The 26,113-nt window shown below is 42.6% G+C and overlaps 1 protein-coding gene across 1 annotated transcript; it reads left to right on the top strand.

Annotated features, from left to right (window-relative positions):
• The first annotated feature begins 76 nt into the window (after positions 1-76).
• On the top strand, positions 77-22,902 carry LOC127002047 (uncharacterized). Its single transcript, XM_050867410.1, has 4 exons — positions 77-288; positions 18,755-18,830; positions 19,314-19,517; positions 20,200-22,902. Exons 1-4 carry the CDS (start codon positions 213-215, stop codon positions 20,438-20,440), a joined length of 597 nt encoding a protein of 198 aa, XP_050723367.1. The 5' UTR covers positions 77-212; the 3' UTR covers positions 20,441-22,902.
• Positions 22,903-26,113: the final 3,211 nt, after the last annotated feature.

Here is a 26,113-nt window from a genome sequence, read left to right on the forward strand (position 1 = left end):
ACAAAAAACAATACATGGCAGCTCATCCCTCGCGGCACGCCCCCCGAGCAAGGTATATAAGGCCGCGCGACCGCAACTTCTTGGTATCAGTTGTCGAGTAGCCAGCACAGAGGAAAGAGTTCGAGCGATCTGTCTGCAGGGAAGGAAACCGCGTGTGTATATTGGAGTGCTGTTGATTTCTTTGCCTCTCGAACCAACGACTTTAGCCGACGATGAAGGGCCTTGCTCTCCTCGTGGCCTGTGTATCCTGCGCCCTGGCCATCCCTGCGTATATCCTACCGTTTTCGAGTAAGTAGGGATGTTGTTGTCTGTCTGTCTGTTTGTTTTTTCATCTCTGCCCACCTGTCTGTGTTTCTCTGTTTGTTTGTCTCTATCTGGCTGTCTATGTGTGTGTGTGTGTGTGTGTGTGTGTGTGTGTTTCTCTCTCCCTCTTTGTCTGTGTCTGTCTATCTACCTGTCTGTCTGTTTTTCTATTTAATTTTGTCTGTCTGTTTATTTGCCTTTTTAGTCTCCCATCTGTCTGTTTGTACGTTTGTTTGTGTTCTCTCTCTCTCTCTCTCTCTCTCTCTCTCTCTCTCTCTCTCTCTCTCTCATCACTCAACATAACGTGAAAAACACTATTATAACACCCATAAAGTTTTCTCTTCGTCACCTCGCCCCGTATTGTTGTTATTCAAGGACCAGCCTGAGCTTGTTTGTATCGTGTGACCTGCTTTCAGAATCGGATGCGTATGTGTGTTTGTGTGTATGTACTGTCCTAGTGTTTCCAAGTCGTGTATTTTCCCTGGTGGTAAAGTGCAGGGTAAGCCTCGTAATGAGTTTAAGTTAGATAGTTTCCGATATGTAAGTAAGAAGTGGTTTGCTGAGGGAGTGGTGGATAGCTACAAGCCTTAATTGACAGTCATGTGGTGAGTGGCAAGACGATAGATCCCTCCATGACGTGTTTGGTTTGCAGGAGTTACCTTGTGTATCCTGACCGGCCTCTTGCAGACTCATGTGATATGTTCCTGTGTAAATCAGCTTTTCTAGTACTTATAAACAGATCGAGTAAAAGTATCGCACTCCTTCACTTACAGAGGTTAGATAGATTCATGAACGGGAATAACAGAAGGTGTATAACAAACTGGTTCTGAGGTAAAAGTCTTCTATATATCAGCCTTCCGAACATTCATATAAAGGTTAATGAGAGGTATTGATTTCATTCTTTCCCTTATAGAAGTTAAATGGAATTATGAATGGGAATGACTGAGAATGAATAATAAACTGGTTCTCAGGTAAATCTTCAATACATCAGCCTTTCTAGTACCCATATAAAGGTTAAGCGAAGGTATTGCACTCTACCTTCTATAGAGTTTCCAAATATAAAATGTATAGAGTTTCGTGAGTAGGAATAACAGATGGTGAATAACAAACTGGTTCTCGATTCTTCTCCTTAGTATTAGTTTGTCTAGAAGTACTTATATTACTGTTGAATGAAGATACTGCATCCCTTCCCTTCCGGTGTTTGATTGATTTATGGGTGGGAATGACAGATGGTAAGTAAAAAATAAAAACAGTCTTCAGGAGCTGCCCCGTGTGGAGTGACTGCCTGGCTGCCTTGGGTTCTTAGTATGCTTGCGTGTTGCAGCGTTTCAAGGTCTCGCAACCCACCCAGCTATAAGACAACCCCGTAAGACACTACCGGCCTCTCAAGGGATCAGAGTTTGTTTCCATTATGAGAACGTGCTTAATTCTTCTTGTAGATTTCCATAATGAGAACATGCCTAATTCTTCTTGTAGATTTCCATAACGAGAGCGTGCTTCTTGTATGATGAAGTGTATTAGAGCATTAGCCCGTAAGAAACTATCGATTTTTCAAGAGACCAAGAGTAGATTGCCGTTACGAGTAGGTACTTCCATTTTCTTGTATAATGAAGTGAATTAGTTCATAAGTGCGTGAAAGTTGATCTTGTTTCAATCTTTCTTTATCTGTCTCTGTTTCTTTATCCCTGTCTATGTTTTTCTGATGTTTTTGGGTTAGTGAATTTATCCCCCTAGAAAATATTTATCCATGTAAAACGTCGACTTCCCAAAGACAAAGATATGTTCAGTTGGGGAATAATTTTGCCTCCCTAGAAAAAGAGTATTCATGTAAACCCCCCTTTCCTAACCCTGGGGTCGCGACCCCAACGGGGGTCGCCAAGCGCTTTTTCTGGGGTCGCCAAGACCTCTAAATATCAAACATGGTGTTTTCATGTTACAATAACACATAAAGAACTAAATTAGTGGGGTCGCGGTCATGTCTAGAGGTGGATGATTGGGGTCACCTGAACAAAAAAGTTGGGAACCACTGATGTAAACCGTCGACCTCCTCAGCATAGACTTCGCATGACTTTTAAAAATACAAGAATTGATAGCAGTTATTTCAGAAGGATGAGAATAAGAAAATAATCAACAATAGGAAAAGAAGGAGGAGGGGGGGGGGGGATGGAGGAGGATGGGAAGAAGTAGAATAAGTAGCAGATGATGGAAAGGCATGATCTCACACACACACACACACACACACACACACACACACACACACACACACACACACACACACACGCGCGCGCCCATACGCCCACAGTGATGATGATGAAACACAACAAAAACAAAACACCAACGCCCAAACAACACAACAGTGAGTAACATACATGCCTTCCGGTGGTGGTGTTAGTGGTGATGATGGTGGTGTGTTGTAAGCGGACGTGGTGAAAAGGTAGTGGTGGTGGTAGTGGAGGTGCTGGTGGTGGTTGTGGTGAGGTGACTGGGTGACTAACTGACTGAGTGAATGAACTATATTTGGTGATGGTAATAGAGGTGATGGTGGTGCAATTTGTGATATTGTGGATTTGACTGGGAGGTTGCTTGGCTAACTGACTGACTGAACTCTATTAGGTCATACTAATAGTAGTAGTGATGGTTACAGTGACTGATTGACACTTTGACTAACTGTATGAATGACTAACTGACTGACTCACTGACTGGCTGGCTGAAGAACTGACTGAGTGACGGAATAACAGGCTTTTTGGAGAACCGACTCACTAACTTACTGACTGGCAAACTAAGTGAATTCTGAGTGGGTGACTGACTGACTGACTGACGTATACAAGTCTATTCGCTGCTTTCTGATACTGTTAAAAGGAATTAAAACCTGTACAGAAGGCAATAAGAACTGATACAAATGCATGTTTCCAAGTTTATCCATCCGAGAGAGAGAGAGAGAGAGAGAGAGAGAGAGAGAGAGAGAGAGAGAGAGAGAGAGAGAGAGAGAGAGAGAGAGAGAAGGGCCTAGCATGTCTAACTTAATTTACGGTCACCTCAGGGCTCATCCACACCCCTTATGCTAACGCCCTTCCCTCCCTTGCCTTAATCTCCCTTCATTGTCACCCTCCCTTCCACCTTACGCTTCATTCCTTCTCCTCCCTTTGTCCCTCCTCTTAATCCCTACCCTTTTGTGGCTAATTATTCCTTCTTCCTTCCTTTTGTTCTCCTCTCCCTTCCTTTATTTCTTCTCTTTATTAATAATTATCCTTTCATCCTTTCCTTCGTTATCTTTTTACTTCTCTTATTCTCTTTTCTCTTAATCTCTTCCTTTAATAATTATTCTTTCTAACTTCCCTTTGTTTTTCTTTCACTTTCTTTGCCTCTTGCAGACTCCTTACGTTCTTATGTTATTATGTTATTATCTTTCTTCCTCCTTCCTCTCCTCCGTTCTCTCCCTTCCCTTCGTATGAGTAAAAGGGAAGAGAGAAAAGATAGGAGGGAAAAAGAGGGTGGTAAGATAAAGTAAGGAGTGTTAAGTAGGAATGAAGGGAAAGAGAAGGAAAGATAAGGTGAAAGAGTGAAAGAATGAAAGGAGAAGATAAAGAAGAAATAGAAGAAGGGAGCATAAGGTGGAGAAAGGGAAGGGGTGAGAGATAGTAGGAATAGCAGGGAGCATTTGGTGACAGGGAGAGTGAATGAACAAAGGGAAAAGGGAATGTATGATTAGAAGAGAGAGGTGATAATTGGGAGAACGAATGAATAAAGGGAGAAAAAAGAGGACCATAAAGTGATAGGTAGATGGAATAAAAGGAAAAGAAAGAGAGTGAGAAAAGAGGAGCATAAAGTGAAAGGTAGAGTTAATAAAAGGAGAAGAAAGAGAGAGAAAAAAGAGGAGCATAAAGTGATAGGTAGAGTTAATAAAAGGAGAAGAAAGAGAGAGAGAGGAGGGACATAATATAGAGGGATGGTGTTGAAAAGAAAGAGAGGGGAGAGGGAAAGAGAATAAGGTAAATGGGAAAGAATTATTAAAGGAAGAATGGAGGATGAAGGGAAGGAGAGTTAGAAGAAATAAAGGAGAAAAGAGAATGAAGGAAGGAAGAATGGACGATAAAGGGAAGGGAAGGAAGAAGAAATAAAGGAGAAAAGAGAATGAAGGAAGGAAGAATGGACGATAAAGGGAAGGGAAGGAAGAAGAAATAAAGGAGAAAAGAGAATGAAGGAAGGAAGAATGGACGATAAAGGGAAGGGAAGGAAGAAGAAATAAAGGAGAAAAGAGAATGAAGGAAGGAAGAATGGAGGATGAAGGGAAGGGAAGGAAGAAGAAATAAAGGAGAAAAGAGAATGAAGGAAGGAAGAATGGACGATAAAGGGAAGGGAAGAAAGAAGAAATAAAGGAGAAAAGAGAATGAAGGAAGGAAGAATGGACGATAAAATGGAATAAATGAAGGAGAGAGAGAAAAAAAATGAAGAGAGAAATGAGGAGAGAGAAGAGAGAAGAGATAATAAATACAGGGAAAAGGAAAGATAAGGTGCATAGGACTAAAAGTAAATAAACGAAGTACGAAGAGTCTTTCCCCTAAGTTCCAATCACCATCATCATCAGTCACTATTACTACACAAGATCAAGGCCTTTCCCAACGTCCTCCACCTCTCTGATGTTAGTGTACCTACTCATCCAGCTCCGGCCAAAAAAATCGAAGTTCCTCCTCCACCTGGTCCTCTGTCCTTACTTTTTCCCACCTGAGTTCATTGGGTCCTCACCTGCCCACGTGCCACCTACATACGTACGCACACATATACACCTGTTTCTTGCATACCAAACATTGTGGCTTGGTGTTTTCTCTCTCTCTCTCTCACTTTTTCTTTCTCTTACTCTTACTCACTTTCTCACTCATTCTTTCTCTCTCTCTCTTACTCACTCTCTTACTTTCTATTTCTCACACACTTTCTCACTCCGTCACTCACTCTTTTTCTCTCTCACTTACTTACTCTTCTCCCTTTCTTTTTCCTTTTCTTTATATTATTTGTTTTGTGTTCTTGTTGTACGTTGACCTGTGTTTAAGATGCCAAAGAATATAAGAACATAAGAAGAACATAAGAACGCAGGAGTCTACAAGAGACCGGTAGGCCTGTACGAGGCAGCTCCTTTGACCCTAAGCTCCCGTGTATCTAACCCCACCTAATATCGCTGTCCATGAATTTATCTAGTCTATTTTTGAATGTGACAATTGTATTGGCACTCACCACATGACTGCTAAGCCTATTCCACTCATCCACCACCCTGTTAGTAAACCAATTTTTGCCTATGTCCCTGTTGAATCTGAATTTATCCAGTTTAAACCCGTTACTTCGTGTCCTACCCGGTTCTCTTACCAACAAAACCTTATGAATGTCTCCCTTATTAAAGCCCTTCATCCATTTATAAACCTCAATCATGTCTCCACGCACCCTTCGCCTTTCTAGAGAATGCAAGTTTAACTGTTTGAGTCTTTCCTCGTATGGCAAGTTTCTCAACCCCTGAATCATCTTAGTCATCCTCCTCTGCACCGATTCTAACATTTTGATATCCATTCTATAGTAAGGTGACCAGAACTGAACCGCATAGTCAAGATGAGGTCTAACTAATGCTAAATATAGTTTGAGGATGACTTCGGGGCTTCTGTTGCTTACGCTCCTTGAAATAAATCCCAGTACCCTATTAGCTCGATTTCTAGCTTGAATGCATTGTGCCCTTGGACGGAGATCAGAGCTCACTAAGACCCCTAAATCCCTCTCGCACCCAGACCTACTTATGAGAGTGTCATTTAAGCAATAGTTATGTGAGGGGTTGTTCCTACCTACACTCAGAATACTGCACTTCCCTACATTGAACTCCATCTGCCATTTATCCGCCCAGTCATATAATCTGTTGAGTTCACCTTGGAGAATACTAGCGTCCTGATCCGACTCAATTACTCTACCGATCTTGGTATCATCTGCAAATTTACTAACATCACTACTAATTCCTGTATCTAAGTCATTGATATAAATAATAAACAAAAGTGGACCTAATACTGAACCTTGTGGGACCCCACTCGTAACACATCCCCAGTCAGATCTTTTACCATTGATTTGCACTCTTTGCTTCCTATTGCTAAGCCACGCCTTGACCCAGTTCAAAACTTTACCCTCTCAGCAAAAGTCGTTGGTGAGGAACTTTGTCAAACGCTTTACTAAAATCAAGATAGATTACATCATAATTTTCATCTCTGTCAACCGCCTCAAATACTTTATTGTAGAAGGACAAGAGATTGGTGAGGCATGACCTACCTTTTCTGAACCCATGCTGCGAGTCGTGAATTAAGCTATGTTTCTCTAAATGCTCCCGAATGTTCCTGGCTATTATGGACTCCAGCATCTTGCCTATAACCGATGTTAAGCTAATTGATATGATGATATGATGATGTCTGTCTCTTTGTTTATGTCTGTCTGTTTCTATATATGTCTATCTCTGTTCCTTTGTTTTATCTATCTCTATTTGTATGTATGTGTGTGTGTGTGTGTGTGTGTGTGTGTGTGTGTGTGTGTCTCTCTCTCTCTCTCTCTCTCTCTCTCTCTCTCTCTCTCTCTCTCTCTCTCTCTCTCTCTCTCTCTCTCTCTCTCTCTCTCTCTCTCTCTCTCTCTCTCTCTCTCTCTCTCTCTCTCTCTCTCTCTCTCTCTCTCTCTCTCTCTCTCTCTCTCTCTCTCTCGTGGTTACCTGTGTGTATAAACTTTTCGTACCTCGTCAGCACACAGCAAAGGTGACCCGAGCAATTTGTGGTCAAGGGGCTACCTCTACCTCCTCCTCCTCCTCCTCCTCCTCCTCCTCCTTGACGTCCAGGTAAAAAGCCGTCACCCGCTATCCCTTCTCTTTCTACATAATAATTTCTCCTCCTCCTCCTTTTCTTTATCATTTCTCCTCCTCCTCCTCCTCCTCCTTGACGTCCAGGTAAAAAGGCGTCACCCGCTATCCCTTCTCTTTCAACATAATAATTTTTCCTCCTCCTCCTTTTCCCTATCATTTCTCCTCCTCCTCCTCCTCCTCCTCCTCCTCCTCCTCCTCTTTTGTGTCCAGGTCAAAGCCAAGGTCGTTCCCCACAACAAGGCTCCCTCACACGTCCTCTAAGTGCGTCAAGGAGAGAGTGAAAAACATCTGCATAGAAACCACTTAATAACACTTGAAAGAAGACTGTTATGAAGACTTAAATGAACGCCGGTATATACACTTTGATAAACACTTAAGACTTATGGGTAGACTTAAATGAACACTTAAATAAACACTAAAATATACACTTAAAAGGAGACTTATATAAATACGTGAATCGATATTTATATGAAGATTTAAACTGAGACTAATTTGAACATATTAAATGGAGACAAAAGAAGAAGCGAAGGACAGTCAATGGTGGAAAATTTGTAGAAAGTTTTAATGGATGGCAATTATTATAGTGGTGGTGGTGGTGGTGGTGGTTGTGGTGGAGGTGGTGGTGGTGGTGGTGCAAAGGATACTCAGGTGAAAGTTCTTACCTGTAAGACAATCACTCGTCCCGCGGTCACTTTCCCTCTCGTTAGCTGCTACCTGTGCTGAAGGGAGGTAGGCAGCCAGGCAGGTGGTTGGTGCTTCAGGTAACGAGGTGGACCAAAATCCTGCTGAAGAGAGAGAGAGAGAGAGAGAGAGAGAGAGAGAGAGAACATTATTAGTAAAAGTTGAATGTTTCTCCTTTACTACTACTACTACTACAACTACTACTACTACTACTACTACTACTACTACTACTACTACTACTACTGCTACTACTACTACTACTATAATTATAAAGAGCTTTGAGACAACACTTTATAACATTTGAATCGCCTTGTCAGTCTATCTCTCCTCCTCTTTAGCCAGTCTTTACAAAATACATAAATACAAATGAAAATGAATAGATGAATAAAAGATAAATGAACATATGATAGTGAGTCACCTTAGCGTCCTGTAATAAACAACACATAACGGCAACTACAGGAAAGGTCGAACGTGACTGGAGGAAAAGAATAAAAATAGAAAGAAGAAAATTAACATACAACGGAAATCTGGCGTGAGTAAGTGTGTGTGTGTGTGTGTGTGTGTGTGTGTGTGTGTGACTCATTAGGTAGGTGACACATTGGTTCCTCATAATGTGCTTGACTCCTGTGCGCGTGTGTGTGTTTGTGTGTGCGTGTGCGTCAGCTGGTTACGTAATACAGTTGACTAAGTTTGTGTTCATCCGCGTGTGTGTTGTTCGTTCGCTTCCTGGAGTCCTGTCACTGATCCTTTCGTTTCTGAGACATCCTTTGCCACCTCCTTCACACTCTTCTCACACTCCACTAAATATAACAAAATTTTCCTTCCTGTTCCCACGTCTCCGCCTCTCACACCATTCTCTCACGCCTCTCCTCTGACCTCTTGTTCTTTTTTCTTTTGTCGGAGTAGCGTCTAGGGAGATTTTTTGTTAATGTTTTTGTCTTTTGCCCTTGTGCTGCCTCCCTTGCTGTAAAAAAATATATTAAACTTTTCTTTCCTCTTCCCACTTCCATATCATGTCTACATCTCCTTCTCCTACAACCCTCTTATGTCAATCTCAAACGCCAGTTATACTAATTTCTCTTTCTCTTTACCATTCTCATGTCATCTATACTTTACCTCCCTTTACCACCTTTTTATGCCATTCTCAAACCCCAGCTAGATTCAGTATATCTCTCCTTCTTAACATCTTTTTATGCCTTTCTCAAACCCCTGTTAGATTCAGTATATCTCTCCTTCTTAACATCTTTTAATGCCTTTCTCAAACCCCAGCTAGATTCAGTATATCTCTCCTTCTTAACATCTTTTTATGCCTTTCTCAAACCCCAGCTAGATTCAGTATATCTCTCCTTCTTAACATCTTTTAATGCCTTTCTCAAACCCCAGCTAGATTCAGTATATCTCTCCTTCTTAACATCTTTTAATGCCTTTCTCAAACCCCAGCTAGATTCAGTATATCTCTCCTTCTTAACATCTTTTAATGCCTTTCTCAAACCCCAGCTAGATTCAGTATATCTCCTTCTTAACATCTTTTAATGCCTTTCTCAAACCCCAGCTAGATTCAGTATATCTCTCCTTCTTAACATCTTTTAATGCCTTTCTCAAACCCCAGCTAGATTCAGTATATCTCTCCTTCTTAACATCTTTTAATGCCTTTCTCAAACCCCAGCTAGATTCAGTATATCTCTCCTTCTTAACATCTTTTTATGCCTTTCTCAAACCCCAGCTAGATTCAGTATATCTCTCCTTCTTAACATCTTTTAATGCCTTTCTCAAACCCCAGCTAGATTCAGTATATCTCTCCTTCTTAACATCTTTTAATGCCTTTCTCAAACCCCAGCTAGATTCAGTATATCTCTCCTTCTTAACATCTTTTAATGCCTTTCTCAAACCCCAGCTAGATTCAGTATATCTCTCCTTCTTAACATCTTTTTATGTCATTCTCAAACGCCAGCTTTACTACATTGCCTTTCCCTTCCTCATTTTCATGTCATCTGTACTCTATACCTTCCCTTACCACGTTTTTACACCATTCTTCAACACTACTAACCATAAAAAATTTACCTTTCCTATCCTCACTTTCATGTCATATATACGCCACTATTACCCTTTCCTACTCACGCTTCCATTACAGCTTTCTACTAAATCTCGTATAGAGTTCTCCCTTTCTCCCTTCTCGCTAACGCCTGGAGCTGCTACATCACTTCCGGACTTCCTCTTTTTTTTCTCTCTTCCATCCACGCGCGCTACATTCCCTTAAAAGAGCAGATATCGCAATGTTTCCCGAAGTTCCTCGCTAACGCCTGCAACTTATATATTACTGTACTATAACACATACGGACTTCTCTCTCTCTCTCTCTCTCTCTCTCTCTCTCTCTCTCTCTCTCTCTCTCTCTCTCTCTCTCTCTCTCTCTCTCTCTGCGCCATTTCCCGTTAAGAGCAAGTATCGCAGCTTTTTCCCTAAGTTCCTCGCTAACTCCTGGAACAGTTACAGCATACGCGTTCGTCCCTCTTTTTTTTCTCCCGTCCACGCGCGCTACACTCCCTCAAGAGCAGATATTTCAACTGTTTCCCTACGTTCCTCGCTAACGCCTGGAACTGTCTCAACATATACATTCGTCCCTCTTTTTTCCTAACATCCATTTACATCCAGATTTCGTAATATTTTCTTAGAGCTCCCCGGATCTGCCACATGCTTACACCTCTCCAGTTTTTCCCGGAGACAGGATGAGTCAGGCTGAAGGTTGTGGTGGGGGTGAGACGTCCGGGGAAAACTGGCAGAGGAAAGTATGAAGAGGAAGGTCGACTGCTGCCACCCCCCCCCCCCCCACACACACACACCGCCCCCTCACCTGCTCCCCCCTCCCCTCCCTCCCTTACAAACCACACTACACGGTCACGGTTGATGATGCTGAAACAGAGAGAGAGAGAGCGCACACACACACACACACCACACCACACCACACAACACACACACACACACACATACCTCACAGAACAGGTTTTGTCAATATATTCTCATAGCAAGATTATTTCTTTTATATTTACTATTTTTTTTCATTCCTGTCGGTGTGTTGGAGTTTGCCTTATGGCGAGTTAAGGGAGAAGAGGAGGAGGAGGAAAAAATAGTAAGATCAACAGGGTAGGAGGAAAAGAGGGAGACAAATATAGAGATAGAGAATGAGGATGAGGAGAAAAATGAGAGGAAGAATTTGTGAAGAGAGAGAAGTATAAACAACAGTGCGATAAAGAGGAGGGGAAGGATGAGGAGGAAAAACTAAGATTAACAGGGAGGAGAAGAGGGTGACAAATATAGAGATAGAGAATGAGGATGAGGAGGAAGATGAGAGGAGGAGATAGTGGAGATGAGAGAGAAGTATAAACAACAGTGCGATAAAGAGGAGGAGAAGGATGAGGAGGAAAAACTAAGATTAACAGGGAGGAGAAGAGGGTGACAAATATAGAGATAGAGAATGAAGATGAGGAGGAAGATGAGAGGAGGAGATAGTGGAGATGAGAAAGAAGTATAAACAACAGTGTGATAAAGAGGAGGAGATGAAAAGAGAAAGAAGATAAAAGAGGAGTTATGTTCTTTTTCTGCTTCACTATACACCTGCCATTTAGAATCACTACTGAACCATCACAGCAACTTCCCTTCGTCCCTTCCTCTTCATCCTCTTACATTTCCGTCTTCTATTACTCTTTTAACCTTCCTCTTCTTCCTCTTACATTCTCCCTCTCTCTAGTGCTCTTTTAACCCTCTTGCCTGTCCTCTTCATCCTCTTACAGTGTCCCTCACTTACTGATATTCAAACCTGCCTAACCTGCCTCTTCATTCTCTTACACTTTTCCTCTCCCCTTCCTCTTCAAACTGCCCAACCTTCCTTCTTCTTACTCTTATTTTCCCTCTTTTATTGCTCTTCTTATCTGGCTAATCATTCCTCTTCTCCTATTCTTTTGTTGCTCTTAAAACCTGCCTAACCTTTCCTCTTCAAACCTCATATTTTATCTTTTCTGTTTCTTTTCAAACCTTATATTTCATTATTCTATTGCTCTTAAAATCTGCCTATCCGTTCTCTTCATTCTCTTATATTTTCACTCTCTTAATTATCCTTTCACTTGCCTAACCTATGCTTTTCAACCTGCCTAACCTTTCCTCTTCAAACCTCATATGTTTCTGTTTCTTTTCAAACCTTATATTTCATTATTCTATTGCTCTTAAAATCTGCGTATCCGTTCTCTTATATTTTCACTCTCTTGATTATCTTTTCATTTGCCTAACCTATGCTTTTCAACCTGCCTAACCTTTCCTCTCCAAACCTCATATGTTTCTGTTTCTTTTCAAACCTTATATTTCATTATTCTATTGCTCTTAAAATCTGCGTATCCGTTCTCTTATATTTTCACTCTCTTGATTATCTTTTCACTTGCCTAACCTATCTTTTTCAACCTGCCTAACCTTTCCCCTTTATCCTCTAGTATTTCTCCTCTTCTGTTCCTCTTATAACCTTTCCTTTTCATTCTGTTATAGTCTCCCTCTTTTCCTGATCTCGCCTGCCTAATACCTGACAGTCATGACCAAGGGAGGGACAGATGGACGTGTGTTATGGGTATCGTGGGTGTGCATCAGGCAGTGTTGATCTTGTCGTCTGCTTAAAACACCTAACAGGATAGGAGAGACTGAGAGGCGTGCGTTGTAGGTGTCGTGTGTGAGGGAGTGTTGATCTTTCCGCCTCATTCCTGTTTTCTGTGTGACGTCAAAATACACGTGACTTTTTTTTGTTTGATAGTTAATTTGTTTTTTTTTATTCGAGTGCTTTACACCTTCCGCAGCGCACTGGGAGATATCATTATTAGACTTGGTTATAACGAGATTGCCATTGTCTTATTGTGTCTCTCGTTATTGTTCTTTTATCTCTTATTTTCATGTACTTCCTCTTCCTCTCCTCTTCCCTCTTCTTTGTTGGGTCGATGTTTCTGACGAGTGTGTAGTGAGGGAAGAATATGACTCCTCTTTTTCTTCTTCTCTTCTTGTTCTCTTCTTCTCTTCTTGTTCTCTTGTTCTCTTCTTCTTTTATCTTCTTCTCTCGCGTCGATGTTATTGAATGGTGTATATATTGAGGATAGAACATGTATAGTACCTCCTCTTTTTCTTCTTTTCTCCTCTTCTCTTCTCTTCTCTTTTACATTCCTCTTCTCTCTTTTCTTCTCTCCTCTTTTTTTCTCTTTTTTTCTTCACTTTATCTCACTGTAGTTTGTCTTTTTCCCTCTCCACTACTTTCCCCTCTTCATTCTTCTCTTCTCTTCTTTTTTCTCTTCTCTTCTTCTTCTCTTCCTTTTATCTCACTGTAGTTTGTCTTTCTCCCTCTCCATTACCTTTTCCTCCTCATTCTTCTCTTTCCTTCTCTTCTTTTTTTCTCTTCTCTTTTCCTTTTTCTTCTCTTCCTTTTATCTCACTGTAGTTTGTCATTCTTCCTCTCCACTGCCCTCTCCTCCTCTTTCTTCTCTTTTATTCTCTTCTTTTATGTTCTCTTCTCTTCTCTTTATCTCACTCTTCTCAACAACTTTTTCTCCTCTTTCTTCTCTTTTATTCTCTTCTTTTATCTTCTCTTCTCTTCTCTTTATCTCACTCTTCTTAACAACTTTTTCTCCTCTTTCTTCTCCTCCTCCTTCTCTGCCTCTTCATCTGTCTCTCCACCCAATCCAATCATGCCCATCATCCTCTGACAGCCGCCTCTCCATCCCATCCTTCCTTATGCTGTCTGCCCACCCCGTCCCTTCCCTCCCTTTCTCTCCCTCCATACCTCCCTTTTCCACCTCACGCTTCCTTCTCTCTCCACCCTTTGTGCCTTCTCTTTATTCCTACTCTTTTATGTTTTTTCTTACTGTAATAATTCTTCCTTTCTTTCCGTCCCTTTGTCCATCTCTTCCTTCCCCTAATTATCTCTTTTTATATCCTGCGATTTCCTCTTATTACTCTTTATTCTTTGTTTTTCCTTCCCTTCCCTTCATAATTCTCTTTTTTTTAATTTTCTTCCTTCTGGTTTGACTTCCTTTCATTCTTCCTTCTTCCCTTCGTTCTACCCTTGATTATTCCTCCTTCCTTTCTATGTTCTTTAATTTTCCTTACTTTCCCATTCATCCCTCCTTTCGTCCACCTCTCCCATTAATTATCCCTTTTCTCAATCCCTACCCTATTTTGGCGTACCTTCCCCTAGTAATTTATCCCTCCTCCTTCCCTTCATCAACTCCTTCCCATTCCCTTCATCCTTCGGCCTCCTCCTCCTCCTACCCTACACCTCCATCTCCCTACCTTCGTTAGCATCTATGAACCGGTCTTTGAGAATCGCCAACTGAACATAGACTTCCCTTTATCCCTTGACTCCTCTGCAACCTGATATGTTTTTGCCTTACCTTTCTCTTTAATTAAACGAGCTGGGCGGCAAACCTACTAAGAGAAAGAGAGGCACGTGGGCTCTGGGTTGCGGGTCAGGTGATGCTGGGATTTGCGTAATGCTTCACTGTCTTGTGTGACGGTAAGATGCATGTGACTTTCCGATCCCGGTTCATTTAAGGAGTGTGTACAGGTAGGTCCTTATAAGGCTTGGTTACGAAGATTGTTAACTGGTTCTTAGTGGGTATTTGTGGCCTCAGAGACGGTAGCTGTTCATTATGTTAGTTATCATTTTACACTTTCAAATCCGGCTTACTCCACTGGGGGTCTTAAGGTCTGAGTATACACAGATCATTTTTCGTAGCTCAGGCCCATACGCTCAAACATTTCGAAGCTTACACACCCACATTAGGTAAGGCATTCGTAGAGGCTGAGGTGGATATTTTCATGGGGAGTTTTATGAGCCTCGTGAGTTTGACTAGTCTTCTGCACCGTGAACGTGAAAAAACACTCAATAAGAACACGACTGATCTCCTTTGTTGCTCTTGAAATTATTTGTTGTGAGAGCCGAAAGCGTCAGAGAATATGGACCTTACACACCCACACTTGATTAGGATTTCGTAGAGGTATCAGGGTATCAGGACACCTCTCCTCACGAAATTGACTTCTCTTTCGGCTATTCCTCTCCAATCTTTTTAGGGGCAGTAAGTAAGTAGCGGGCTTTTTTTTTATTATTGTTTTTTTTAAGCCCTTGATTTGTCTCCTTTGCTGTAAAGAAAACAAAGGTTGTGTTGGGTATTTCCATGGGTAGTTTTATGAGCCTTATGATGGTCTGACAAGGCTTCTGCACCATGAACGTGAAAAAAACATTCATGAGAACACAACTGATCTCGTTTGTGGCCTTTGGATATATCTATTGTGGGAGCCCAAAGCGTCAAAGTTCACTAGGTTCACTTAACATTTGAGGCTCTCGGATCCGGGTTACTGCAGGGAGAGGGAGGGAGAGGGGGGGGGGGAGTATTAAGACCTCAGGACATTTACGAATCATTACTTTCTTGTCCTGGTCTCTGCTTTGACACATCAGTAAATCATAGTCTTAATTGGTAACGGACTCTTATTTGGGTTTCTTCAAGGGGATGGTGACGTTAAGGATCTAGTATATTTGTGGATCATTATCACATCATTATTAGACTTGGAAGGGTGTGCCGGGGACTTTTTCTAATATCGACGGGAAATTGAGACATCAGAGTATTACTAGCTCATTAAAAGGCCACTGGACATAGGTAGGAGGGTGTGGCGGTCACTCGTAAGCAGCGTTGCCAAATTATCGTACTCAGCACATTGCATTTTTGTAGTTTCTGACCGATAACTATAGCAAAAGAGAACGAAACCCATCAATATTTAACAGTTTTAACGCTAACTTTAATTTCCTATCGTTATTTGTGTGGTTACGACAGTCTTGGAGCCTAAAAATTATAAATGCATGTTCAGTGTGCGACAATTTGGCAACGTTGCTCGTAAGGGTTATCCACACCTGCAAACAATATATCACAGTGTGCGTATTAACAGATCATGTATTAGGCTCGGATGTATGAGATTATATGACATTACTTGAGGGGGTCACCAGGAAGGTACTGTGGGTGGTATTCTAAGACGCTCCCTCCTCTCACAACAAATATTTTCAAATGCCACAAAGGTTATTAGAAAGGTTCCCAAGAGTGTTTTTTTCACGTTCATGATACAGGAGCTTTGTCATATTACCACCGGGGTCATAAATCTACCCATGGAAATACCCACAACTCCTACGAAAGCCTCATCAAATGTGGGTGTGTGAGCCCTGACACGTTTAAGAATATGGCCCTGTGCCCCACCCTTACAACACCCTTGATCTTGTTTGTTTGTTTGTTATGTGTTTAAAGATATTTATTACCTTACCCCTCTGTCCCTCCATTTCTATAATCTACATTCTCTCGCCCCGTTTCCCTCTCTCATCTTTTTCACTGCCATTTTCTCATCTTCACCTCTGCCTCGTCATCTGTCTCACCTCCGCCACGCCGATCATTCGCATCCCTCTCAACCTGTTTAGTCTCGTATGATAATAATAGCGATAATGATTCATAGCGTGACACGCATATGTCTGCAGGCGTAGATAAACACTTTCTTGAAAATGTGACTCTTATTCGGCCTTCTTCAAGGGTGTTTATGCCTCAGTACGTTACCTCGTCATTATCATGCACAGCCACGCCCTGGGAGTCTAATGCTGCTCCCTGCAAACATTACGGCGCAGCATATCACCACAGCATATTCAAGACTCGTTCCTTGGATGTAATTCCCTTATTTGTCTTCTGCAACTCATCTGCGACTCATCACCATGCTTTGCCGCGCCCTGGGAGTCGGTTTGAATAGCTTGTATATATTCATGTATGCTCAGTATATATAAGCTCATTATACTTCGTCTCCTTCCCAACACGCAACTCTTATATGTGACTTTTGCAACGGCCACATCTCATTCCCGAGCGCTGCCACGCCCTAGGAGCCAGTTCGCACTGGTTCCTGCAAACAACACCACGCAACATAGCACATCTTATTTAGCCTCCTTCCTTACATAGTTTTCATATTCGCCCTCTGTAATGGCATCGGCTCATTATCACAGTAGCATCGGTTCATTCCTAAGCTTTGCCACGTCCTGGGAGCTAATTCGGACCCTACAACCTCTTGCAAACAACACGGTGTAATATACCAACGCATCATATTTAGCATTGTCCCTCAGATGTAGTAACTCTCACAGCCAGCTTCCATAACGACATCGGGTCATTATCGCAGCTCCATTCGTATTCGCGTTGCCCTGCCCCAAGATCCGGTTCATACTGCTTCCTGCGGACGGTATGGCAGAGTGAGTGTAGCCAATGTGGCGTGTAAGCCCCGGCGTGTAGCCCATGATTGACATCCAAATATTTCCCGCCGAATGCCCGCCGCCTCACTCCGGTTCGCACTACTGCTGCTCGATTTCACGATTCTCTGGTGAAGGAGGCGAACCAGTGACTGTACAAAGGATATATAGAAAAACTACCAGCAACAGCCAGGATGTAGGGAATAGTCTAAAAAGATAGTTGATCAAAGACTGCCTTCCTTGCATGCGGTGCGAGCGACAGACCGAGGACTGAGCTAAAGATATATATAAGCAAATAATCCCACCAAAAGCTATTTCAGTTAAGAGGATAAGAGGAATTGTTCAAAAATGCAGGCGTTGTTAAAAGCTTGCCTTCGCTATATATGGTACGAGAGACGGAAAGAGGACTAAACAAAATAAATATATATAAAGAACGGAAAGAGGACTAGACAAAATAAATATATATAAAGAACGGAAAGAGGACTAAACAAAATAAATATATATAAAGAACGGAAAGAGGACTAAACAAAGTAAATATATATAAAGAACGGAAAGAGGACTAAACAAAATAAATATATATAAAGAACGGAAAGAGGACTAGACAAAATAAATATATATAAAGAACGGAAAGAGGACTAAACAAAATAAATATATATAAAGAACGGAAAGAGGACTAAACAAAATAAATATATATAAAGAACGGAAAGAGGACTAAACAAAATAAATATATATAAAGAACGGAAAGAGGACTAGACAAAATAAATATATATAAAGTGATAATCCAACAACACCTTACTCCAATAAAGGATCGAAGGAAGTCTAGAAATATAGGAGTTATAAAAAAAGTTGCCTTCGCTTCATACGATATAAACAAACACACCAAGAAGTATATAAAGAAAGATATAAACAAATAATGCCCCAAAAACTCTACTGCATTGAAATAGACATAAGGAATAGACTAGAAACATAGGAGTTGCTAAGAGGCCGCCTTCTTCTTATATGGCATGACAGATGGAACAAAGACTAAACAAAAGAAATATATAAAGAAATAATCCAACAATAAAGAAGATAAAACGAATAACTTAATAATACAGGAGTTGTTGATTGCTCTGCCACTCGTCTACCTGGGCAGCGACGAGTAACCTTGAAATCCCCAACCTGCCCGGCCCGGGCAGGTTGGGGATTTCAAGGTTACTTTTATTTTCTTTATCGGGATGAGTTTTTTCTTGTTTCAAACTGGTGCGATGCTGTTTTTTAGGAAGGCTGCGAGTGGTGAGAGAGAGAGAGAGAGAGAGAGAGAGAGAGAGAAACACTATGGCAGGATATAAGTACGTACTCCTAAACGTATTCGCATCGGCGTCTCAGTTCGCCTGTATGAATAGCCTCTCGTAGAAGTGTCTGAGATTTCCACGGACTGTTTTGTGATCCGCGTCGTTGTTTAACCCGACTTCTGTACCATGAACGGGGAAAATCACCCATGAAAACCCGGTTAAACTTCTCTGGCCTTGGGAAATGGTCGTTATGGTAGCCCGATACGTAAGAATATGGTAGAGTGAGCATGGGGTGCAGGAAGGGCAGACTGACAATGGCGGGATGTGTTTTCAATGTGCTGTGTTAATTACAGGTGGACGGGGCACGAGTTGGATTCGTCAGGTGCTTGACTGTCCGCCTCTCCTCTACGGCGGCTACGACACCACCAGGTAAGTCTATTGTTCCCTATTCACCTGTTATCAGTAAGTAAATGGCACTGGCAGGTAAACTTTTCTTTTCTTCTATTCATGATGTAGACTATGTAAAGTGTGTATGTCTTGTAACTGGGTCATCAGGGTAGTAAAGGTAAAATATAAAGTTGGGGACATTTCTCTATAGCTGCTCATGGCCTCAGTTCCTATCTCCATCGAACATCAGGGTACTGCATGAACCCAATCAGAGTCACATCAAGCTTCAAGACCATTGGCTGCTGGAGGGGTGTGGGCGGGGCTTATGTGTCCTGGTAGTTCGAACATGTTCATTTCTTCTTATTCGTGATGTAGATTACGTAAATTGTGTATACCTTGCAACAGGGTCATCAGGAATCACATCAAGCTTCAAGACCATCATTCATTGGCTGCTGGACGGGTGTGGGCGGGGCTTATATACGAAGGTAGTTTGAACAGAGTGTAATAACCTCTCAACTCGCCCAGATGTCGTCAGCTGCAGAGGCGCAGTCACCAGGCGCAACCCCAGAGGATGACGGTGCTGGAGATCGTGGAGGAGGAGGAGCCGGGCCGCGTCCAGGTGGTGCATGACGAGCACGCCGGCACCTTCGCCATCAAGGTGCCTCACAAGTTCGACCTCGGCAAGCCCAAGTGTGAAGCCAGCGAGATCTACGTCAGCGAACTGGACATGTGAGTGGTGGCGGAGGTGCTTTGTTTGAGTTTACTCGTTCGTTATGTTTTAGTCGTTCACCTCTTCTGTTTTTTTTTTTTTTTCTCTCTGTAGCTATTTATCTCTTATTTCAATTCTTTTACTCATGATCGTTAAGGTTCACTAGTTCATTAAATTTTTCTCTTTCACTTTCGTTTCCTCTATGTAACTTTTTATCTCGTTGCATTATAGTCTTTCAATTCCTTTTTTTTGCTTATAACTATATATTTCGCTGTATCTTAGTCTTCAATTCTTCTGTTTGCTCAATGTAAGTACTCCTTTCGTATCTTAGGCTTTCAATTATTCTGCTCTCACTCAGTAACTTTTTATCTCGTAATACTATAGTCTTTCAGTCCTTTTCTTAGATCTATGTAATAATTCATCTCATTGCAGCTTGGTCTTTCACTTCTTTCGTTCACTCTATGGTCGGTATACTAAGACACTCTCGCCTCTCACATCACGTATTTCTAAAGGTCAAAGAGAGGGTCAGTCGGGTTCTAATGTGTTTCTTCAGGTTCATGGTACAGAAGAAGACTCACACTACCACCTGGGTCATAAAACTACCACTGGAAATGCCTATGACTCGTACGAAAGCCTTATCAATTATGTGTTCTTGGACTGCGATATGTCTTGTAATACGACCTTATATGTTTATCTCCACAGCTGCGTGCCGGCGGAAGACCACGTGATAAAACCCAAGCACAAGGACAGCGGCAAGACGAAGCGCGACCAGCAGAAGCAGAAGGAGGACAAGAAGGAGCCGGTGCTGGTGCTGCAGGTGGGGAGCTACGAGAAGGAGAAGTGCAACCCTGGCGAGATATGGGTGCCCGAGGTGGCCGCCTGCCTGGACAAGAACCCGCCCCCCCCCATGGAGCCCGAGGACGACGACGCGGACTACTACTGAAAGAGGGGACGAAGGAGGCGATGAGTGGGAGGAGTAATGGCGCAGAGCTTTTATTTTTTGGTACTGGTTGCCCGAGGAGTGGCTGGATGATGATACGGATTACTACTGAAGGAGGGGAAGAAGGAGGCGATGAGTGGAAAGAGTAGTGGCGCAGGACTTGCTTTTTAGTGCTGATCACGTTGCTCTAACCAAGTATTCCTTTTTTTTAAGTGCTGATCACGTTGCTCTAACCCAGTATTCCTTTTTTTTTAGTGCTGATCACGTTGCTCTAACCCAGTATTCTTTTTTTCTCTCTCTTTGTCCACATCAAGGAAGGCAGCTCAAGGGCAATGTGTAACCATGAAAAGCCCGCAAAACACTGCCCCTTCAAACACTGCGACGGGAGATGTTAAAAAAAAAAGAGTATAATGCACGTTCACGGAGAGTACAATATAAGGAAAGTGCGCACGTATCACTGCTTTTTTTTCACATTTGTTTCCTTTTTTTATGCCCTTGAACTGACTCCTCTACTGTAAAAAAAAAAAAAAAAAGTAAAATATATCACTGCGTCACTATAAAAAAAAATCCGCCCGTGCCACTACTAGACTAGGGCAGACTCTAAACGCCCTTCAAGACATCTCACCGGCGTTACGACCTTGCACGTAAACCATAACAAATCATAATACCTAATAACCTAACCCGGTGTAGTTTGTTATCTATTGTTCGAGAAAGACTTCCGATGACAAGACTGATAAGCTTAACTGTTACCCCCTCCCCCCCTCCCCCCTGTTCCTCTCTCAGTGTTCAGGTGTTTCTAAAATTACCTGGTGGTGAAGATTTGGATGAAGGGGAGAACAGAAATAGGGAGGGTCTCATTGTGTCGTGTGTGTGTGTGTATGTGTGTGTGTGTGTGTGTGTGTGTGTGTGTGTGTGTGTGTCGGTAACTAGGTGCAATAAAATAAAACTTTCCACTCAATACCTTCTCCCTTTCTCCTTCTCTCCCTCTCCTCCCTCCTCTACTCCCGTGCCACATCCCTCTCTCCCTCCCTTCCTTCCTCCCTCGCTCCCTCTCCCTCCTCTCCTACCATGCCTCATCCAGTTCTCCTTAAATTCCTCCCTTCTCTTCTATCGTGCCTCATCCCTCATCCCTCTCTCCCTCCCTTCCTTTCTCCCTCTCTCCCTCTCCCTCCTCTCCTACAATGCCTCTTCCAGTTCTCCCTTCATCCCTCCCTTCTCTTCTTTCGTGCCTCATCCCTCATCCCTCTCTCCCTCCCGTCCTCCACCTGTCTCACCTTCGTCCGGACGTGTAAAGGTGACAGACAGGTATAGAAAGTCGCACCTGTGAGTAATGATGTTGTCTTATTTATTTATTCACCCACGTCTTCGCCTGCCGCACCGTGCCATTCACTTGTTCAACTTCAGAGGATAAATTTTAATATATATTTTTTCGTGAGTCTCCGCGTGTTTTTATGTATATAGATATTCGTAGGTACACTAATAGATTATTCTTATATTTTATAGCTTTACATACTTGTACATACACCCCGAGCCAGTGTTTTTGTATCTCTTCTTTAGTGACGTTAGATTGTGTTAAGTGTGTTTGTATGTGTGATGAGAGTGTCTGCTGAAGTGTGTGACCCACCTCTTCCCTTCCTAGGTGTACCTCTTCCCTTGTCTCTTTGTCTTTAACTTCAGTAAGCCTGGTATGATATATAGTTTGTACCGTCATTTCCTTCCATGTTCTTCGCTCCCTTGTTCTTGATGCATATTTTGTAAAGTGTGTGTGAAAATACTGAATAATAGATCCTACAAATGTATGGCCCATCTCACTTAATACTCTTTCATTATTTATTCTTGGCCACAAAAAAAACTCATTTCTATTACTGAGTGTTAGACAGAACCTACAGAGGGAATAGTACATTTCAATGAGCTTTATTTCTTTGTCATATTTAACTGTTCTTCTTACCACCCCTGCGTTTAACCAATTTCACTGAGTACTCTTTCTTTCTACCAACAAAACTCTTCGTTATTATTGTGTGTTAGACAGAACAAACTGAGTGAGTGGTCCATTTCGCTGAATTTTCCCTCTTTTTCAAACTTAAGTGTTCTTTTGTCTCTGCCCTTGTGTGTAACCTGAATGGAAACTTGATCATGCGTATCAAGTGGTCATTTCCCTTACCAGTAGAGTGCCAAAGTTGCGTCTATGTCCTTGTCTGTGTGTCGTCATCAATGGATGTCGGAGACGTAAAGAGAGAGCGGGAAGGCAACACGTATGCTGCCAAAATTCTTACTTTTATACAACAGGGATGAAGCTGCGTCTGTGTCTATATCTGTGTCGTCGTTAGTGGATGTCCAAAGTGTAAAGACAGAACGGGAAGGCAACGTGTTTGATGCCAAAATTCTTACTTTTATATAACAGGGTTGAATGTATGTGTTTGTTTGTACAGGGTATATATGTATTTTAAATAAAAACTAAACACTTCCACTCTGTATTGCAATCCCTCACCGAGCGCGGCCTTGCCTGCAGCGGAATTCTACTTGACGTGCAATAAAACCCAACCATTTCCTTATTGCAGTCTCATGTACTGCCAATGCCTGTCTGTCTCATGCTATATGGAATGTAATAAAACCTAAACATGTCCTTATTAACGCCTCCGCAGTGCAGTGGTTAGCGTCCCTAACTACGAATCTGCGGGCTTGGGTTCGAATCCTGGCATGGGCAGTCGGCGTTCAGCACAATCAGATGCTCATCCTTCTTTTTGGGATGGTCGATAAATAGGTACCTCTAGAGAAATCTGGAAACCTGGGGATGATAAACTGTAGTAACTCGGATGTCACACTGGCCTTGTGTCGGATGACTGGGTTCTCTCCCACCACAGGGTCAAAGAGAGATGAGCACCGCCGCCACGCGCAGCTATAGCGTATGCTCCCAACTTTACCTTTATTTCCTTATTACAACCCCTCGTTCTACCCGTCCTCCATCCTCCGGCCTCACACAGAAAAAAAGAACTCCTCTATTTATAAATTGCAGTTCTTCGTTAACCAAGTTCCTACCCTCCTCCTACTGATTAAGACACACTCCTGCTACTGCTCAAACAAACAAAGGACGCACGTGGATATAAGGGGACTACTACAAGCGGCCAGACGGCCTACTCATGGAAGCTCCTGAGATTTTATTTATTTTTTTTTTTTTTTTGACATCCCCGCCTGTAGTGCCGGTAGGCTTTCTTCAGGGGCCAGATGGTCGGCCCAAGCCCGTCATGGCGCAGGCAGTTTTTATAGCTGCGCCAGTTATGCTTGGCTCATGCTGCCCCCCGGAACTCATTCTTGATTCCCTGGGCGTTTTTTTTTAGAGTCCGGGTTGATGGGTGGTCTTCTGGACAGCATGTGCGTAGTCTTAGGCCACTCGGCGGTGACTGAAAAATCCCAGGTGGTAGCATGGGGATTCGAACCGACGTTGCCCATGGCGTGGTGAATGCGAGCCCAGCACGCTAACCACTCATCCACCGCCTACCATGAACTTCCTTTCCTATCCATAAAACTATCTTACCGCCATTTTTTTTACAACAAAGGAGACAGTTCAAGGGCAAAAAAGAAAAGAAAACAATAATGAAAAAAAAGCCCGCTAATCACTGCTCCTAAAAAGAGTTCAGAGGAGTGGCCGAAAGAGAGATCAATTTCGGGAGGAGAGGTGTCCTGATACTCTCCTCTTGAAAGAGTTCAAGTCGTAGGCAGGAGGAAATACAGATGAAGGAAGATTGTTCCAGAGTTTACCAGCGTGAGGGATGAAAGAGTGAAGATGCTGGTTTAACTCTTGCGTAAGGAATTTGGACAGTAAAGGGATGAGCTTGAGTAGAAAGTCGTGTGTGACGAGGCCGCGGGAGGGGGGGAGGCATGCAGTTAGCAAGTTCAGAAGAGCAGTCAGCATGAAAATATCAACAGAAAGAGAGGCAACATGGCGGCAGATTTTAAGAGGTAGAAGACTATCAAAAAGAAGAGGAGAGCTGATAAGACGAAGAGCCTTAGACTCCATTCTGTCAAGAAGAGTTGTGTGAGTGAAGCCTCCCCACAAGTGAGATGCATACTCCATACGAGGGCGGACAAGGCCCCTGTATATGGATAGCAACTGTGCGGGGAAAAAGAACTGGCGGAGACGATACAGAACGCCCAACCTCGAGGAAGCTGATTTAGGGAGAGGAAATGTGAAGTTTCCAGTTCATATTTTGAGTTAAGGATAGACCAAGGATATTTAGTGTTGAAGAAGGTGACAACTGAGTGTTGTCGAAGAATAGGGGATATGTGTTTGGAAGATTGTGTCCAGTTCATAGGTGGAGAAATTGGGTTTTTGAGGCATTGAAGGACACAATGTTCCGTTTACCCCAATCGGAAATGATAGCAAGGTCTGAGGTTAAGCGTTCTGCAGCCACCAGTCTGGAGTCATATAATTCCTGTTGAGAGGGTCTTCTGTTGAAGGAAGTTGAATAATGCAGAGTGGAGTCGTCAGCGTATGAGTGGATAGGACAGTTTGTTATGGAAAGGAGATCATTGATGAATAACAGGAAGAGAGTGGGTGACAGGACAGAGCCCTGTGGAGCACCACTGTTGATAGGTTTAGGGGAAGAACAGTGACCGTCCACCACCGCAGAGATAGAGCGGCCGGAAAGGAAACTGGAGATAAAGGGACAGAGAGAGGATATAATCCGAAAGAGGGCAGTTTAGAAAGCAAAGAGTTGTTCCAGCCTCTATCGAAAGCTTTCGATATGTCTAGCGCAACTGAGAAAGTTTCACCGAAACGACTAAGAGAGGATGACAAAGAATTAGTTAAGAGAGTAAGAAGATCGCCAATAGAACGCCCCTTGCGAAACCCGTACTGGCGATCAGACAAAAGGTCAGAAGTGGAAAGGTGCTTTTGAATCTTCCTGTTAAGGATTGATTCAAAAGCTTTAGATAGACAGGAAAGTAAAGCTACAGGGCGGTAGTTTGAGGGATTGGAGCGGTCACCCTTCTTAGGCAAAGGCTGTATTAAGGCGTATTTCCAGCAGGAAGGAAAGGTAGATGTTGACAGGCAGAGGCGAAAGAGTTTGATCAGGCAGGGTGTCAGCACGGAGGCACAGTTTTTACGGACAATAGGAGGCACTCCATTCGGTCCATAAGCCTTCTGAGAGTTGAGGCCAGAGAGGGTATAGAATACATCATTCCGGAGAATCTTAATAACAGGCATAAAGGAGTCAGAAGGGGGATGAGTTGGAGGAATATGCCCAGAATCGTCCAGAGTGGAGTTGTTACAGAAAGTTTGAGCGAGATAGAGATAGATGAGAGATAGATGAGACGGCGGTGTTGCCGTCAGGGTTAAGGGGAGGAGGGAAAGATGAAGAAGTGAAATTGGAGGAGATATTTTTGACTAAGAGCCAGAAATCCCGGGAATTAGAAAAAGCAAGGTTTTGACATTTGCTATGGATGAAAGAGGTTTTGGTAGTCGAAGAATAGATTTGGTACGATTGTGTGAAGTGTAAAGATCATGGTTAGTGGGAGTTCGAAGGCTCTGGTACCTTTTGTGAGCTGCCTCTCTATCTTTGACAGCACGAGAACAAGCGTGATTAAACCAAGGCTTTTTAGCATAAGGAGTAGAGAAAGTACGTGGAATGTATGCCTCTATTCCAGAGACAATCACCTCTGTGATGCGCTGGTCAAACA

The sequence above is a fragment of the Eriocheir sinensis genome, chromosome 22 (assembly GCF_024679095.1).
Source record: "Eriocheir sinensis breed Jianghai 21 chromosome 22, ASM2467909v1, whole genome shotgun sequence".
Lineage (NCBI taxonomy): Eukaryota > Metazoa > Arthropoda > Malacostraca > Decapoda > Varunidae > Eriocheir > Eriocheir sinensis.

Excerpts from the sequence above, each read along its gene's own strand:
- LOC127002047 (XM_050867410.1), top strand. The coding sequence starts at position 213 with ATGAAGGGCCTTGCTCTCCTCGTGGCCTGTGTATCCTGCGCCCTGGCC. Across the intron at positions 289-18,754 it reads GTATATCCTACCGTTTTCGA|GTGGACGGGGCACGAGTTGG; the intron begins GTAAGTAGGGAT and ends TGTTAATTACAG. Across the intron at positions 18,831-19,313 it reads GGCGGCTACGACACCACCAG|ATGTCGTCAGCTGCAGAGGC; the intron begins GTAAGTCTATTG and ends CAACTCGCCCAG.